At 34.5% G+C, this 19,851-nt stretch overlaps 2 protein-coding genes across 21 annotated transcripts in view; one reads left to right on the forward strand and one right to left on the reverse strand.

The window, feature by feature from the left end:
- LOC106062794 (DNA-binding protein RFX2-like) overlaps nucleotides 1-3,441 on the forward strand; it is a 28,786-nt gene extending 25,345 nt beyond the window's left edge. For all 16 annotated transcript variants that reach the window (XM_013221120.2, XM_056029016.1, XM_056029017.1 and 13 more), the window contains one exon: nucleotides 74-3,441. In XM_013221120.2, coding sequence (XP_013076574.1) covers nucleotides 74-571 — 498 coding nt within the window. In that variant the 3' untranslated portion in view covers nucleotides 572-3,441. The remainder of the gene's footprint in view (nucleotides 1-73) is intronic.
- Nucleotides 3,442-3,676: 235 nt separating this feature from the next.
- LOC106059450 (uncharacterized) overlaps nucleotides 3,677-19,851 on the reverse strand; it is a 63,566-nt gene continuing 47,391 nt past the window's right edge. For all 5 annotated transcript variants that reach the window (XM_056029020.1, XM_056029024.1, XM_056029022.1 and 2 more), the window contains exons 4-6: nucleotides 18,277-18,634; nucleotides 11,297-11,492; nucleotides 3,677-4,875 (exon numbers count right to left, since the gene is read on the reverse strand). In XM_056029020.1, the coding sequence (XP_055884995.1) occupies nucleotides 4,635-4,875; nucleotides 11,297-11,492; nucleotides 18,277-18,634 (795 nt within the window). In that variant the 3' untranslated portion in view covers nucleotides 3,677-4,634. The remainder of the gene's footprint in view (nucleotides 4,876-11,296; nucleotides 11,493-18,276; nucleotides 18,635-19,851) is intronic.

The following is a 19,851-nucleotide window of genomic DNA, read 5'->3' on the forward strand; positions in this document are numbered from 1 at the left end:
GCTTTATGTATAGCAATTAATTTTTTTTTCTCATCAACATTGTGGTAATAAAAATATTTGATCCTTCTTCTAGTTTCATGATTTGAGCAGTGCTGTTAATCTTGGTCATATGGATATGGATGATGATGATGAATCATCCAATTCTTCTCAGCCTTCAATGCTGTCATCACAGCCTCAAATGGTCCAGCGAGTTACTATGGTCTCAGGTACGCCAACTCCAACAACACTCATGCTGGTCACTTCCAATTCTCCAGGATCTGTTGTGGGGCAAACTGGTGTTGCAGTTCGACCAACCATTGGTCAGGTTGGAACACCTACCATTACTGTGAGACCTGCCAGTAATGGACTGACTGCCACTGGTGGATTGGTTGTACTCTCAGGCAGCTCTGTCACTGGCGCTGCACCATCTCATACAGTCAGCACCACACAAGGAGGATTGCCAACTACATTGGCTGTTCGCACAACAGCTACCAACCCTAATTCCAGCAAAACTCATACAATTTTAGTAATGCCAGTGTCATCCACAGGAACAGCAGATGTTACAACAGCTAAAAGAGTTAAAACAGAATAGCAATGACTTAAATGTTTAACTCAAAAGAAATTAGTAAAGTTAAAAAATTGTTGTTCTTCTGTGTATCATTTATCCAGTTGTTTGACTTCTATTCAAATGTTCTCAAAAGCTCAACTGTGTGTGAATGTCTTAGAAATAGATATTTGATGCCTATTTTAATGAGCCTTACAGTCAATCAGAATTATGCAAATCTAATGTCAAAAGAATGTTCTAGAGTCATACTGATTTGTGATATGATAATTTGCCAGCACAGAAATAATTCCTGTACACTCTTAATGACATTAAGATGGATGTTGAAACAAGTCTTTCTTGGTTTCTTGAACTGAAGGACTGGTACTATCAGTGTTTACCAGAACGCACAGTGTGACATGTTAAGTATACCATATTTATCTGTTTACATGATGTGAAAGTGCTCTTGTGTTTATTAAATGATCTGTTTGCCACTAAAGTATTGTAATTGATGGTAAATCAGCAGTAATTAAAATGTATTCCGTCCACATTGTTCATGTCGGTGACTGAGTTAGACCATTTTCTATAGTTCCACTTCAGTTGTACTAGAACAAAAATGTAGTGTGGATTAGAATATTTTTTTTTTATATATATTTGATCTATTTAAGATTCTTGGTAATTTTGGAATTATAAAAATGTGTTCTAGCATCAAACAGATTTATTGTATTAGAAACAATTGCTGCTGTTAACCATTTTCTTGACTGATAGTAGTTATGTTACTTTAGGGTTAGTCTGTTTTCTGTCAGGCTAGTTATTTATATTTAAATATATAATGTATGTTATTGTGTGGCTATAAATACCTCAAGAAAGATTTGCTAGATTTATTATTTTACTTAATTATGAAACACAAGATGTAAGGTGTGACCTTTTTGACCCAAAGTGTAAATAGTTGTATTTAAATTCATGTTTAAGAAAAAATACTTTAAAAAGCTATATTTATTTTATACAGTAAATTTCAAAGCCTTTTTTCTTTTTTTTTTTTTTTTTTTAAATAAAATTTTAACTTGACAATGTAGCCATAATGTATTTTGTATATTATTGTATGCAATTCTGTACTAAATGACATACTGGCCTAACCAGTAGTATATATTCTATTCCATGTGTGTTTCAGTCTACTGTTTGAACTGCTGATGTGCAGATGTGATCTTAGTGACTCTACATCTTCATAGCATTCACCTTTTTACCTTCCTTTTTTTTTTTTAAATTTAACTTTGATCTAATTGTTATTATTTAATATTTGTTTGATGAACATTTCTTGTTTGCATCTATGACAGACACAATTGGACAAGTCTAGTCAGCTCACTCATGAGTTCATTACCACAACATTATAAAGCACACTTTTGGCAAGAATTGTTTTCTCTTGTTGCGCCAGCTGTCTCCAGCCAATCAGTTGATTTCATGTCCTCCACTTTTTATTTATCTCATTCCTTGTATATATGTGTGTGTGTGTTTCTAGCCAGCTCTCTTCATTATCTCATTCCTTGTATATATGTGTGTGTGTGTGTCTAGCCAACTCTATTCATTCCATTGTTCTTGTCAAGACCATGCTTGCTGAAGATATACAGATGTGGATTATTGCCTTGACTGTATGATGTATGGTCTTAGAGTTCTCATTATTTATATAAGTCAGAAACTAAAGTGGACTAGAACATGATCTAGTAGTCTATGTGATGTGATGTTATACTTGCAGTGATATATGCTAGTGTGGTTGAGTTCTTCCATACATCTTCAATACAAAATTTGGTTGGTATTAAAATGTATACACATCATCCCATCTTTTGGTTACTTCATGACATACAATTGATCAGAAATGAACACATTCAGTTATTTTTCACTTGAAGTCCAGGACATTCATTTGCCAGACTTGAGTTCAGTTTAAATGATGTGACATTGTTGGAAAATAATAAGCATTTATATTTCGATAATACAATTTGTTGTGTTCTTATCACAGGATTAAAATGAATGTTTTTAAATTTTTTTTTGTAGATATTGGATCAAGTGAATTGTTTTATCATAATTTTTGTTTTCTTAATGAAATATATTGATCTATGTTCTTTAGTTCTATACCTCTAGAAAGTAAGACTTAAACTGTTCTAATAGCATTGTTTAGAATACAAAGTAACACACAATTTATACAAAATCATTTCCCTCAAAAAAGGAGTAAGACCTCTTTTTCAATTATTCTTTTGAATTGTTAATTTAAGGGATTTGAAACAAATGTAAGTATGTTGGCTAGCCATAACATGTTATTGCATTTATAGTTGTTTATAGGCTTAATACCTAGATTAGTTATTTATTTAACAGATTGAACAGTTATATTTTTTAAAAGTTCAAATGACTATTTTAAAAATTCTTTTTTTTGGATTTTATTTTTTACAACATACAAACACTGATAATATGCTGTACATTAGTCATAAATTCATTCCCAAAGAACATTTCTACGTATTGAGCCAACATGTGTGGAAATAAAAGTGAAAGTTGGTACTAGTATGTTTTTTGCCAATCATATTTTAAACATTTCAATTTAACTTTGAGATTTCAAACAAAAATATCTAATTTAGTGTTTTTCAAACATGTCCATTGTGCTCTTTGCATATATTATAGTTGGCATTTATTAGTGCATGTTTTACACTGCACAGTTAGTGCATGGAACACAGGTTGCAAACTGGTTTGAGAGATAGGTATCTAAGAATTAAATTCCATATAATCAGTGACAACCTTAATGAGAATCACTTCATTTGATGATGTTTGTTAGTTAATGACATTGTGTTGGTCAGTTTGTTCAGTTTCTAATATATATACATTTAGTGAAATTCTCCATCTGCTGAATACTAAATACATTCTTCTTCTAAACTACTGGAGCAGAGTGTTGGTCTCATTGTGTGTGTGTGTGTGTCCATGTTCAATGTTTTAAAGAACTAGGTCAAAATAGATTTCGCCTTATCCGTTGAAAACAAATTTAAACTGTATTTATTTCTTAGTCAGTTTCATTTGCTTACCAGTGAGTTGCACTCCAGAAGATCATGTTGAATTCAATGTTAGTATTCATCTAAAATTATAGACTAAATTCATTTGTAGAATTAATTCTGTGCCAAGAATTCTGTGTTACTTGTACTTGAATCCTACTTTAGTTCACTCTAAAATTAATTGTCAAAACAAAATTAACCCAATTGGTTAAAAGCAGATTTAGGAAATATATGTTGCATTAATGTTTGCAGAATTTCAACAGAATAGGTATAGGTGAGGTTGATATTGGGCAATTGTTATAATTATGAAGGCATCATGTTCTCTTGCCTTGAATACAGTTTGGGAGTTCCGCCAATGATAAATTGAATAAAGAAGCAACTAGCTTTTTCTTTTTTAATTGAAACAGTTGACATTAATGCTTTTCAAACTATGCTGCCTAGTTATATATTTGTCTTTAACATTAAGTTTTAGGTTCTTGAAGTAATTTATGGTAGGAAGAAATTCTATTATTTTCCTTGAGAAATAAGTCCCATTTTTGTTCATTTGAGTTTAATCATCTGTTTAATTGTAGTATCAGACAGTACAGAAAGAGGAGAATGTCATAAAGATGTTGTATGCTAGATTGTGTACAGGTTTGGATTTTAAAGGCTCATTTTTATTATGTTGAAAATAAAATTTAAACTACAGTACTAAACCGTCAAAGAAATTTAATATAGATTCCATTCAGATGGAATAGTGAAAATATATATACATAAGACATTCCAAATACCGTATTTACATTATTTATAGTGGTTATTGAATACAAGTCAACACATTCAATAGCTTGCCATTATGTGACATCCCATGAATGACGAATAGTTGAAGTCATGACATCTATAAAACATTTGCAATTTATGATTGTTTTTCCTGGAATTGCCATTTGTTAATGGAGAACAAGTGAAAGTCAAGTCAAGTACACTGTCAGTCATTTTCAGTAGTGAATTATGTATTCAGTCTACTTGACTGTAGCCCTGAAGTCGTCCTGACCATGCTTGTGCTACACCCATACACTAAAGTGTGCATTGACAATGGCTGCATTTGGTTCGGGTCATAAGGAAGCGTCCTCGTCTACAACCTGAAAACTGGCTGGGATGGTGTGCTTGATTTCAAGGACTTTGAAAGCCTGTTTCATATCAGTGCTGGGATGAAATTTGACATTGTTTGGCGTGAAGGAGTTTGGGGCGCCTCTTTTGTAAGTTGGAGGTTGATGAATAGCCAAGGATCGATCTTGATCTGACTGTAGAGAGACACGGAACTCAGTGAAACTGTCTGTGGGGGATAGGGCTGACCTGAAGAGAAACGCCATACAAGAACAAGAAAAACATTAAAAAATACATATTAAAAAAAAGACGATACCTCCTATATACTAAATATTATAAATAAAACAAGATTACAAAGAGATTTTGTGTCATCACACAAACTCAGAGGTGGCCCCCGTCGGATCCGCGTATTCGCAAGGAATATTCAAGACATGATTTTATTTTGATTGTCAAAAGTAATAATGTTTCAAAGATTTATTTGCCGTTGTAAAAAAAAAAATCTGTCTTACATGTTTCGGATGTTCTTTCAAAATTAAGGATAATTAACTTCCTTGTCCAAACCTCCCGCTGGACGACGGGGGATGGCAGCGAGCTGGGTATGAACCCGGGACAGGCGAGATAATCAGTCCAGCACGCTAACCGCACGACCAGGCATTGCTGTTAACTTAATAACAAACTGGTTACAAACTAATAGCCTATTATTGATAAAGAGATATATTACACATTACGGCATGACATCTATCGGATATGTACAATATGTCAGACGAGCGATTTGAGATCATCTTTCAGCATTGATTTGTAATTGAAAAAAAGATGTCTCAGCACAATTAACAACAGAGCTATTAGCATTTTCATTTAAATGGAACTAGAATGAAGATGTAGATCTACCTAAACTAAACTTCTGATTTAGCACTCTTAAGATATATATCTACTAGATCGAGATTTAAAATATAAATTTGGAATAATTTAGATATAATTAGATTTATGAAAATAAAAAGCCTAGATAATCTACCAATAGACTGAATGCAACATTAAATTTAAAAATGGTATAGGCTTATTAGTTTTAGTATCTACATATATAATTCTCTTCATGGCTCAAGAGTTTGGACGAGAAGAAGTAAGAAGGAGTAAAGGAAAGATCACTCTCTTATTTTTGCGGATAGTCACCCCACGAAAAAACAAGAGGGTGGGGGGGGGGGAGAACAAGTATTCACCGTTCTCTATACCGGATGGCTGCCTGGTCGTGCGGTTTGCGCACTGGACTGTCGTTTGGATTTATCGATAGTCCCAGGTTCAAACCCTGCCCGCCCCATCGCCCTTCGTCCTGCGGGAGGTTTGGACTAGGAAGTAAACTATCGTCAACTCTGAAGGAACATCCGAAACATGTAAAACATTTTACAAGCAAACATTTTACAAACACTAAATAGCAGGGCCGGGCTTAACCATTGTGACCAAGAAGTCATGGAAAGAGAACAAGTAATCTGCTATGTATATTTACAGGTCACTAAATAGCAGGGCCGGACTTGTGGGGCCATATGCGAAACGGAATTCGCGTGGCCAAGTTTGGGTAGGGAAGCGGATAATAAGTGAAATTAAAAAGTTTGTATTAGAAAATAAATTCTTCTATGCATTTTATTCATTCTTTACTACGTACAGAATTACTTTACGAGCCTTGCATGTAGCAAAGTCATACAGTATATCATAATAATTCTGTTTCCTACATAGATCACGCTTAATAGCAAGAATTACCAGATGTTTCAATCTATCTTTGAGAATTGTTGACCTCAAGTAATTCTTCATTAGTTTGAGGCGTGAAAAGCTTCTTTCACCAGATTACACAATTACGGCTGGTAAATAGACAGAAGGGCGCGGGAAATATGTTTTAAGCTATAATATGGTTTAATTTAATAATTTATACACCTAGAATTAGCATGGGTCCTGTGAAAGTGCGGGTCCTATGAAAGTGTGGGGCTTACTGCGATCGCATAGTTTGAAGTGGCCTAAGGCCGGTCATACAAAAAAACGCCGCCGGTCTACTAGTATTAATTATTAGGCTATATCATTGCAATATTGATCTAGACGTTTGGAAATCAAAATCTAGAAATTGAAATTCTATATATTGATCTAGTCTATATCATTTTAAACTAGACCTAGAATGATTTTAATTAGAATATAAATATATATCTAGTTTAAAAAATCTAGATATACTGTAAAAAAATCTAGATAGTTTAAAAAAAAGGTAGATAAGATCTTAGTCTAGCTATTATGTCTTTTTAAAATACGAGTCAGATAACGAGGTTTAATAAACACAACTATACCGAGTTGATTTAGCATTTCATTTAAAGAATTAATTCCATATGACGTCAAAGGGAAAAAATCTACTACGCCACACAGACTAGTTAGACTAAAATATGCCCTCATCAATACGAGCCAGTTATCTAGTGTTCATATTAGACATTGGTGCACCGAGTGAGTTCTTTTAGCATTTCATTAAAAAAATTACTTCCATATGACGTCAAAGGAAAAAAACATCCACTACGTCACACGGCCTAGTTAGACTAACAAAATGCCTTCATCAATACGAGCCAGTTATCGAGTGTTCATAGACATTGGTGCACCGAGTGAGTTCTTTTAACATTTCATTTAAAGAATTCATTCCATATGACGTCAAAGGAAAAAAAAATCCACCACGTCACATTGGGCTAGTACCAAAAAATGTCTTTACTAAAACGAGATATTTAACGACATTGGTGCACTGAGTTGTAATAGAATTTATTTAAAGAGGATTAAGCCGCATTTTTTGTGCGTTTTGTCTGTCAGTCTGTCTGTCCGTCATGATAATATAAAAAAACAAACAACTAAAAACTATTGAAAATTTGATTAACCTTTAATTTTCGTTTCGAAACATCGTAATAGTTTTAAGTGTGAACGCAATAGATTTAAGTATATATAATAGATTGTTCCGGATGTTTGTATAAATAGTAAGAGAAAAAGAGAATTCCAGATAAATGTAATACCGTTAATTAAGTTTTTGGAATGGTCTTGTATAAAAATTAGATGTACCACAGCCTTGTGGAGAGATTTTCATACCATACTTTGGTGTTTGGGAGTTAAAATATTTTTCATAAAAAATCCGGAACAAAATTTTTTTCGAAAAAGCGAAGATTATTTGTTTTATTAATTAGAAGGGGGATTTCAAACAGTTATTTGGCGTTAGTAGATTTCTCATATAAAATTCGGAAATTTTTAGCGACGATTTGTAAGAAAATGTAAGTAATGTAGGTTGATTTCTTTTCAAAACAAAATCCGGAAATTCTTTATCGATTAAAATTTTTTTTATGTTTTAGCAAGAAAATTAAATGTAAAATAAGTCTAAAAAGTGATTTTCAATAATCGTTTCAAGTAAATTACTTTCTTTTTTTTAAATCCTGAACAACATATTTCAATATTAAAAAAAAAATTTAAAGATGAAAATATGGAACAATTCGATATCGATAATTAAACTATTGTAACGTATTATCAAACAATATAAGTGTATTATTAGTCAATTATGCGATTTCAAACAAGTATTTGACATAGTTTATTTTTTATAAAACAATATCCGGAACATTTTTACAGTTAATTTTACAGTCAGCATAGAGATATTGATTTAGCATTTATATGCTATTTACATAAAAAACGGAACAACATATTATTGAGAATGTATTTTTGCAACGTTTAAGCATGGAAATTAAATGTAGGCTAATATAGGTTAGAAGGGCAAACAAACATTCGTTGATTAGTTTTGTACAAAAACATCCGGAACAATCAATGATAGATACTTAAAACTATTGAGATGTTACGGGAGGACCATGAAAGAGTAAATCAGATTTTCAATAGCTTATAGAGTCGTTGTTTTTGTTTTATTTAAAAGTGACGGACAGACCGACCGACCGACAAAACTCACAAAAATAAGCCTCCTTTATTCTGATGGGGGCATTAAACAAAAAATAAAATCTGATTATTTTTGAAATTCTAGGAGAGCTGATAGCACCATGTCTTGCAAATGCTTGTCTCGCTACATAAAAAGTCCATTTAAAAAATGTGCGTGATATTTACATACAAAGTGCATTCTTAGCCTTTATAAACAAACATAAATGTTTTCTTTTAATTTTAGCAGCTAGGTGACCAGAAAAACACCCCTAACTAATACTTATATTTGTTGTGAACATTTCTAATACATTTTATAATTACATTTGACTTCGTGATACTAAAAACACAAAGGAACTTTCTTTCTTTGTTAACATTGCCTCCCTTACATTTACGTAATTGTTTTAGAATTGGTGTATTTTTATGAAAAAATCGCTTGCATAATTAATTGTATAAACGAAACGGTTTGCTTTTAGAAAACCAAAAGTAGCCGTTGCACATAAACTTTTCAAGCCGCATCGCATGTTGAAATAATATTTTTCATTTCTCTTCTAGTTTTCGAGATCTGAGTGTGACAGACGGACATTTTGCACAAACCTAATTGCGGCTTTTCCCCTTACGGGGGCCGCTAAAAATATTTGGTTCAAACAGGGTATCGAATACGTGATTTTGACACTGTAAGCTTCGAGAAAGTATACGTCGTTAACAAATCAGCCCAATGCATAGTTAAGCGATTATTTATTGATATTATCATTATATGGACATCTAGATTTAACGCTAGACCTAGATTTCTGATTTAGAACTCTTCAAGATTTAGTCTAGATGTTAAGTTACTTCTAGATCCAGAAACTAGATGTAATCTATATTAGCTAGATTTACGTAATAAATATATTAGTAGCCTAATGGTTAGGTATTCTTTCAATAAATGTGAAGCAACTTTAAATTCAATAGGCTACTCAGTTATCGCATAATCGGTAATAGGCCTACACTCTGGCTAACTACATCTTGTTTGTTTTTTAGTATTATTTTTATGATTGACTATTTCAAATGATAAACCACATGGATAAACTTTTCAATCTAGACTTTGAAGGAGATGTGCCCAAACTTTTCAATCTAGACTTTGAAGGAGATGTGCCCAAACCTTTCAATCTAGATTTTGAAGGAGATGTGCCCAAACCTTTCAATCTAGACTTTGAAGGAGATGTGCCCAAACCTTTCAATCTAGACTTTGAAGGAGATGTGCCCAAACCTTTCAATCTAGACTTTGAAGGAGATGTGCCCAAACCTTTCAATCTAGACTTTGAAGGAGATGTGCCCAAACTTTTCAATCTAGACTTTGAAGGAGATGTGCCCAAACCTTTCAATCTAGACTTTGAAGGAGATGTGCCCAAACCTTTCAATCTAGACTTTGAAGGAGATGTGCCCAAACCTTTCAATCTAGACTTTGAAGGAGATGTGCCCAAACCTTTCAATCTAGACTTTGAAGGAGATGTGCCCAAACCTTTCAATCTAGACTTTGAAGGAGATGTGCCCAAACCTTTCAATCTAGACTTTGAAGGAGATGTGCCCAAACCTTTCAATCTAGACTTTGAAGGAGATGTGCCCAAACCTTTCAATCTAGACTTTGAAGGAGATGTGCCCAAACCTTTCAATCTAGACTTTGAAGGAGATGTGCCCAAACCTTTCAATCTAGACTTTGAAGGAGATGTGCCCAAACCTTTCAATCTAGACTTTGAAGGAGATGTGCCCAAACCTTTCAATCTAGACTTTGAAGGAGATTTGCCCAAACTTTTCAATCTAGACTTTGAAGGAGATGTGCCCAAACCTTTCAATCTAGACTTTGAAGGAGATGTGCCCAAACCTTTCAATCTAGACTTTGAAGGAGATGCCCCAAACTTTTCATGAACATCAATTTATTATAGGCCCTACTCATGAATCAATATAATGCCTTAGGTATGTGATAGTAAGTGTATGTGTTTTACGTGGCTAGTAGTGCTGTGTGTGTGTGTGCCTGTGTATGAAATGGAAGTCGACCTTCATTGTACATGGTTGAGTGAACAGCAAAGAATTAAGGTGTGTAAGTGAGGACTGTGTGAAAAAGAAGGCCAGATTGAGAACAAGTGGCTGGAGTAAAGAAGACTACTAAAATCAATGTATTATTTGAGACACTTGTTGCTTTAGTGTGTCACTATTACATGGTGTCAGATGGAAATCCACCCGCCACAACCTTTTTTTTTCTATTAAAATATTTTAAAATGTTTTTCCTGTATATTAGCTTATTGCATGTTTACTATGCTTAGCAAAACTTTGAAATATATGTTCAGCTCAATATAGTGTGCTACCACTCATTTCTAGAGACAACTGAATGAATCTCTGATAAATGCAAATCAGCACTAGTGCTACAAGATGCGTCAGAAGAGTAACATTCAAACACAGTGATGTTTTTTTTTTTAAGAAACCATATCTATAACAAATGTTTGGTCTAACAAACACGAAGCTGTTCAGACATCTAGTTAGAACAATATTAACCATAACATTCACCAATCAAAATGTGTTGTAGACGCCTATCATCATTCCGGTCAGCTGTGTCTTTAGAAAAAAAAAAGGAAACTGTATGACTCTCAAAATAAGGATTCTTATTTCGAGACATAAACACAATTAAGCAATAGCTGTTTAATGTTGTCACCAAAAGACATTAATGGAAACAAAAAATGTCTTTAAGAAAAAAAAAAAAAAAAAAAAAAAATTCAATTTGAGAAACCTTTTTTCAACAGGACTGGGAGATAATCTCTCTTGTATTCTAACAGTTTTGAAATCTTGGCCACCTATTGAGCGAGTGTTGTCTCCCTTCCTCCAACGGTGATAGTCGTGAAAGTTCGGGGAACGTAATCGATGTGGTTCCGGACGGTCTGACGACGAATCGTATCTTGATTCGGAGAGAGCCGGTGACTGAGTGGCTGTGGTTTGAATAGAGTAAAAGAGGACATAATGTTAGTGACACGCTAGAGAGGTGAATAAATGAACATTATAGAAACTAGACAAAACACATTTTCAAGTTAGATTTAGGTCTTATCTTCTTATCTTATATAATACAGACGTTACTTCAAAAAAGAAGATGATTACGTCCTACGCGTCATGCATTTAGTCATGCATATTAACCAATGACTTAAATTCAGCCAAGTCACTGGTTTTCCTGGCTAGCTCAGGCAACCCATTCCATGCTCTAATAGCACTAGGGAAGAAGGAGTATTTGTACAAATTTGTCCTAGCATATGGGACGAGGAATGTGCCTTTATCTTTGTGTCTTTCAGAGTATTTTATTAAGTTTTGTTTTTGTATTTGAAGATTATGGTTCAGTGTTTTATGTATTATTGCTACTTTACTTTTGAGCCTTCTGTCCTGAAGGCTTTCTAAATTTAGTGATTTTACTAAAGGTGTTACACTAGTCAAATGTGAATATTCGTTTGTTATGAATCGCACTGCTCTATTTTGTGTCTGTTCTAGTTTCTAAATGTTTTCTTGAGTTGAGGGGTCCCAAACAGAGGATGCATATTCTATTATTGGCCTAACCAAGGTTAAATAACATTTTAGTTTTATGTTCTTATTTGATGTAGGTCTAGCGCTGTAGTGTGCTACTCATCATACTACATTACTGTGCTATTTACCTTTCCCTAATTACATACTGTATTGTCATTGTTCTGTATAAAAGACTTCGCCTTTTAATGTTAACAAACGTAACTAATGATTCAGAGACATTTGGCATGAAAAATCAAATAACTGGTGTGATGTTGCTAGTTCAGGCTGTCTTGAAGTCAACCAATTACTCTGCAATCGTTTGGGTGTAATTGTTCGGGTGTATTACGTGCAGTTGAACGACAATCCAACCAAGAACTATACAACACCGATTGTAACTAGTGAAGAGATGTAGTCAACACTGATGAACAATTGTACATGGATTTATTCTGATAAAAGGCCACAGTAGAAGTCTCTGTCACTAAACACGTCGTTACCCTGGAGTGTTCTATCGCTAACTGATTTTCCGGTCTCTAACCCAACATATCCCAAACGTCACTAGTCCCGTTCAATATGCGTCTACTATGGTGCGTCGCTAAATAACTAAAATAACTAACCTATATAAATAAGGTGTCTAACACTGGATAATAATTTCTGCTAAGCACGCTGGAGTCGGAAAGTAACTATTTATAGGAGAACCAGAACACTGACAATGACCAAATAGTTGCTTAGACACTCAGAGACGGATTCAGTCACGAACTTTCCCGGCTAGTTGTTTTGCACTAATAATACTATGATGTATCTTCTCTCCGGATGTGCGGTCCGAATGCTGAAGCCAAATTGATGTTCTTTAAACAAAGTGTCGCAATATAGGAGCTACAGTAATCCCTTGACGTTCGCAGAGCTGACTTTCGCAGAAGAGCTATACCACGAGTTGTCAAAATAAATGATAGCCCTCGGCCTCGTTAACATGGGTTTTCCCACGACCAGCCTATGTATAGATTTCTGGAGTAGGTATAGCACATTTAACTGGCTCAATCGAGTCCAATCGTCATAGTAGGGCTCACCACTGACCTGCCTATGTATATGGAGTAGGTATAGCACATTTAACTGGCTCAATCGAGTCCAATCGTCATAGTAGGGCTCACCATTGACCTGCCTATGTATATGGAGTAGGTATAGCACATTTAACTGGCTCAATCGAGTCCAATCGTCATAGTAGGGCTCACCACTGACCTGCGACCTGCGTAGACCAATAGCTCGTTGCCCCGTCACATGTCGAGATGTCAGAAACAGTTGACATTTAAAAAATATTAAGAGAATGAGAAATCGTTATTTAGGAGATGAAAGTGTTAGGGGATGTCTTGCTATTCTGTTCGTATCCAAAACTTGTGTACGTAGGTGAAATTAAATATCGCGGAAATTCTAATTTCTCGGAACGTATCCCCCTCGAAAGTCAAGAAAACATTTTCTTTCTTTATTAATTTTCATTGTAAATAATCAATTTATCAAAAGTTGCATTTACGTAACAAAAAAAAAAAAAAAACAAGATTACAAAGAGAGTTTGTGTTACACAAACTCAGAGGCGGCCCCCGTCGAAGTCGGATCCCTGTCGGATCTGCATATTCGCAAATAATATTCAAGAGGTGATTTAATTTTGATGTAAAATGTTTTACACGTTTCGGATGTTCCTTCAGAGTTGAAGATAATTACTTCCTAGTCCAAACCTCCCGCAGGACGACGGGGGATGGGAGCGGGCAGGGTTTGAACCCTGGGCCATCCATAAATCTGAACGACAGTCCAGCGCGCAAACCGCACGACCAGGCAGCCATCCGATGGTCAAAAGTAATAATGTTTCAAAGATTCATTTGCCGTAAATTTAAATATAAATTTAATAAAAAAAATAGTAGATTAGTTTTAGTATATTAAAACATTACAATATTGATCAAAACGTTTGGAAATGAAAATCTACACTTTTTTTTTTACACTTTAAGTTTAGAAATTGAAATTCTACATCTTAATCTAGTCTATTTTAGTCTAAACTAGATCTAGAAATTCTAGATCTAGACTCTAAAATAATTTTAATTAGAATATAAATCCAGATCGTAGATATACTGTAATAAAAATCTAGATCTAGTTTAAAAAATCTAGATTAGATCTAAATCAAGATATCATTCCTTTTTTAAACGCGAGTCACATAACGAGGCTTAATAAACATTACTATACCGAGTTCTTTTTTCATTTCATTTGAAGAATTAATTCCATATAACGTCAGAGGGAAAAAAAAAACACTACGTCACACGGCCTAGCTAGACTAAAAATCGCCTTCATCTATAAGAGCCTTTTATCGAGTGTTCATAGACATTGGTGCACCGAGTGCGTTCTTTTAGCATTTCATTTAAAGAATTCATTCCATATGACGTCAAAGGAAAAAAAAACACTACGTCACAAGGCCTAGCTAGACTAAAAATCACCTTTATCAACACGAGCCATTTCTCGAGTGTTCATAGACATTGGTGCACCGAGTGCGTTCTTTTAGCATTTCATTTAAAGAATTCATTCCATGTGACGTCAAAGGAAAAAAAAACACTTCGTCACACGGCTTAGTTAGACTAAAATATGTTTTCATTAATACAAGCAATTTTTTCGAGGGTTAATAGACATTGGTGCACCGAGTGCGTTCTTTTAACATTACATTTAAAGAGTCCATTCATATGACGTCAAAGAAAAAAAATTCCTTTACCTCACAATAGGCTAGTACCGGTACCATAAAAAAAAATGTCTTTATTTACACGAGATATTTAACGAGGGTTCATAGACATTGGTGCACTGAGTTCTAATAGATATTATTTAAAAAGGATCAAAGCCACATTGTTTTTGCGTTTTGTCTGTCAGTCGGTCTGTCCGTTATCTTGATATAAAAAAAACAACTAATAGTTATTAAAAATTGATTAACCTTTATTTTACGTTTCAAAACATCGCAATAATTTTTAGGTATGAACACAATTGAAAAGTTTATATAATAGATTGTTCCGGATGTTTGTATAAATAGTAAAAGAAAAAGAGAATTTCAGATAAATGTAATACCGTTAATTAAATTTTTTGGATGGTCTCGTATAAAAATTAGATGTACTACAGCCACGTGGAGAGATTTTCATACCTTACTTTGGTGTTTGGATTCTGTTTTCCTTAAAAATCGGAACATAATATTAACGATAATTAGATTTTTTAATGTTTTAGGTAGAAAGTTAAATGTACTGTAAGAGAGTAGTGAGTTAAAATATTTTTCATAAAAATCCGTAAAAACATTATTTCGTAAATGAGAAGATTATTTGTTTATTAATTAGAAGAGGGAGTTCAAACAATTATTTGGCGTTAGTAGATTTTTAAATAAATTCGGAAATTTCTGGCGACGATTTGTAAGAAACAAAATCCGGAACTTTCTTTATCGATTACAAAACTTCTATGTTATGTTTTACAAGAAAATTAAATGTCTAAAAAAAGTAATTTTCAGTAATCAATTCTAGTAAATTACTTTTTTTAAAAGCCTTATGCGATTTCAAACAATCATTAGGCATAATTCATGTTTTATAAAACAATATCCGGAACATTTTTACACTTAATGAAATATAAGTAAGTATAGAGATTATGATTTAGTATTAATATGCTATTTACATAAAAAACGGAACAACATATTATTGATAATGTGTTTTTGCAACGTTTAAACATGGAAATTGAATGTAATATAAGTTAGAAGAGCAAACAAATATTTGTTGGCGTTGATTAGTTTTGCACAAAAAAATCCGGAACAATCAATTTTAGATACTTAAAACTATTGATATGTTATGGGAGGAACATTAAAGGGTAAATCAGATTTTCAATAGCTTTTAGAGTTCTAGTTTTTTAAATCTAATCGTGACGGACAGACCGACCAACAGACAAAACGCACAAAAATAAGCTTCTTTTATTTGGATGGGGGCACTAAACAAAAAATAAATAAAATCTGATTTTTAAAAAAAGTTTAAGGAATTGGTTTAGCACCTGATCATGTTGCGACGTTACGCTACTGCACGAAAATCGCTGCATAAAAAGTCCATTTAAAAAAATGTGCGTGATATTTACATACAAAGTGCATTATTAGCCTTTATAAACAAACACAAATGTTTTCTTTTAATTTTAGCAGCTAGTTGACCAGAAAAAACGTCTTTAACTATTATTTGTATTTGTTGTAAACATTTCCTGTACATTTTAAAAATATATTTGACTTAGTGATACTGAAAATACACAAAAATTGTCCATCTTTGTTAGCATATTGTAACATTGCCTCCCTTACATTTACGTAATTGTTTTAGAATAGGTGTATTTTTATGAAAAAATCGCTTGCATAATTAATTTTATAAATTAAACGGTTTGCTTTTAGAAAACCAAAAGTAGCCGTTGCACCTAAACTTTTCAAGCCGGATTTAATGATGAAATAATATTTTTCATATCTCTTCTAGTTTTCGAGATCTGAGTGTGACAGACGGACAGACGGACAGACGGACAGACGGACAGACGGACAGACGGACATTTTGCACAAACCTAATAGCGGCTTTTTTCCCCTTACGGGGGCCGCTAAAAAAGACAGCAAAAATGACCTATGACTCTTTCATGTCTATGGCTCTGTAGCTGGTTCAAACATGATCACTAAGCGTTTTCCGCTATTGTATTAGATATTGGAAAGGGTAGCCTGAATCAGCCAGGAAAACCAACGACTTAGCAGAGTTTAAGTCATTGATTAGGTTGACACGTGAAATGCGTATTTATAGGACGCAATTATCTTCTTTTTTTGAAATAACGTCCTGTGATATATAAGTTAAGGTAATAACAAAAAGGAAAGTATTTTGTTGAAAAAAAAATGCATTTTACAAATGTACAAAAACAATCGCAAGTGTACAAACAACAGTGGACAAATCACACATGTACAAACACAATCATACCTGTACAAACACAATCACACATGTACAAACACAATCATACCTGTACAAACACAATCATACCTGTACAAACACAATCATACATGTACAAACACAATCATGCCTGTACAAACACAATCATGCCTGTACAAACATAGTCATACGTACACAAACACAATCATACGTGTACAAACACAATCATACCTGTACAAACACAATCATACGTGTACAAACACAATCATACGTGTACAAACACAATCATACGTGTGTACAAACACAATCATACGTGTCTACAAACACAATCATACGTGTACAAACACAATCATACGTGTACAAACACAATCATGCCTGTACAAACACAATCATACGTGTAAAAACACAATCATACCTGTACAAACACAATCATACCTGTACAAACACAATCATACGTGTACAAACACAATCATACGTGTACAAACACAATCATATGTGTACAAACACAATCATACGTGTGTACAAACACAATCATACGTGTACAAACACAATCATACGTGTACAAACACAATCATACGTGTGTACAAACACAATCATACGTGTACAAACACAATCATACGTGTACAAACACAAGCTAAAGCTATTCAGATCAAACAACAAAATTAATTTGTTTTGTTTTTCAAAATGGTGGCTGCTGATCTTCTTTTAAAATGAAGAATTCATGTGTCTGATAGCTGGCTAGCATTGAATTCACAACTATCGTTCATATAGACATAAACTAATTTTTTTTATAGATAAGAGGAAGAGTGGACGGCCCAGAAATACATGGCGCCAAGATTTGGATGCAAATGGGCAAGACGTAGGTCCAGTTGGAGAGACTCGACCAGAACCCAGACACCTGGAGGAAGCTGGTTGGTGATCCCAGACTTAGTGGCCTCCCTCAGTCGTAGAACGACTACGGTTCATCTCGAACACTTTAAAATACTAAAAATACTCCACTTAATAAAATACTGTCTAGGACCTTCACTTACTAAAATCCTGTCTAGGACCTTCACTTACTAAAATCTTGTCTAGGACCTTCACTTACTAAAATCCTGTCTAGGACCTTCACTTACTAAAATCCTGTCTAGGACCTTCACTTACTAAAATCCTGTCTAGGACCTTCACTTACTAAAATCCTGTCTAGGACCTTCACTTACTAAAATCCTGTCTAGGACCTTCACTTACTTAAATCCTGTCTAGGACCTTCACTTACTAAAATCCTGCACTTGGTGGATGTAAAAAAGGACACTTAACTTACCGGAAGGCACATTGCTGTTGATGCAAGAACTGGTGCTGTTATTTCTGCCTGAGCCCCTGCTGCTGACACTGGCGTTCCTGTAAGATCCGACATCGCTTAGGCAGTCAAATTTTTTAGATTGTAATGGCGAAATACAAAATTCAGGCGGCAAGAAGACAGAGTCTGTATTATCGTCCTCTTTTTTGGTCAGCAGTTGACAAACTTCTGCCTCCCCGTCGCCTGTAGCATTGTTCACCATGACATGACTCTTTGTCTTCTTCGCTTCCATGGCTTCTTGCTTCTTACGTCGATTGGCCAGGTCGTTCATCTTGCTTAGAACCTTTTCGCGTCGATCTGATTTTCGCAGATTAGCCATTTCCTGATGTTGGGATTGAAACGACAGGGAAAGGTTAAGCCAAGATTAGTTTTATTTTATTTTATTTTTTGGAAATAGCAACGTGCTAATCCTGTTGATATGTCGAGCAACATTTTTAACAGATTTCTCTCCCCTTTCCTAAATATGTTGTGAGCTGCCACAATTTACATTTAATTCCAAGCTTTTTTTTTTTTAACGGCTCCCGTAGGAAGAAGCTGCTATTTAGTCTTGGGTTGTGTGTCAATCCGTCTGTCAAGTTTAGATTATTAAAAAAACAACAACAGAAAATTGCCATCTTATTAAATCTTACGCGAAATAATTGCAACGACTAATTAATCCTTTATTTATTTGTTTATTCACATGCATGGGTATTTTACACATGCCCCTATCCTAACTGTCATACAACTAAAACGCTAATGTAGATTCAAATAAAGGAAAACAAATCCTTAAATAGCAAACTATTTGGTATTTTTAATGGAGACATTATACACTGCTCTCAGTAGAAGGGAAGATCTTGGCACGAGTTTGGCTTGACCCCACTCTTTAGTGGATGAGGCGCTGTCTGAGAGTCAATGAGGCTTCAGAGCTGGTAGAAGTACACCTGACTTGATATTTGTTATACGACAATTACAAGAAAAATCAAGAGAGCAGAACTTAAACCTACACGCTGCCTTTGTGGACCTCACCAAGGCTTTCGACACGTTAGTCGCGATGGTTTATGGAGGATTTTGACCAGGCTCGGATGCCCAACTACGTTTCTGTCCATTCTCAAGCATGTTTCATGTTGGACAAAGAGACTAGATGAACACATTGGTGACCTGCCTGACCACTAGCAAATAAAAAATAGAGTGAAGCAGGGCTGTGTATTTGTCCCTACTCTGTTCGCTTCTTTGACTCTACTAGTTCACTAAGAACACTATGTCCAGCTCGTGGTCAACCAATTTGACTCTACTAGCTCACTATAGACATGATGTCCAGCGTTCGTGATCAACCAATTTGACTCTACTAGCTCACTATGGACATGATGTCCAGCTCGTGATCAACCAAGTTGTATACGCTGCCACCTCTTTTTGGTTTATCTCTAAACCTCGGGAAAACAGAAGTCATGTTCTAGTAGTCATGTTCCAGAAGTCATGTTCTAGTAGTCATGTTCTAGTAGTCATGTTCCAGAAGTCATGTTCCAGAAGTCACCAAATAAAAACTTCTAAGCCCCCCCCCCC

The sequence above is a fragment of the Biomphalaria glabrata genome, chromosome 5 (genome assembly GCF_947242115.1).
Source record: "Biomphalaria glabrata chromosome 5, xgBioGlab47.1, whole genome shotgun sequence".
NCBI lineage: Eukaryota > Metazoa > Mollusca > Gastropoda > Planorbidae > Biomphalaria > Biomphalaria glabrata.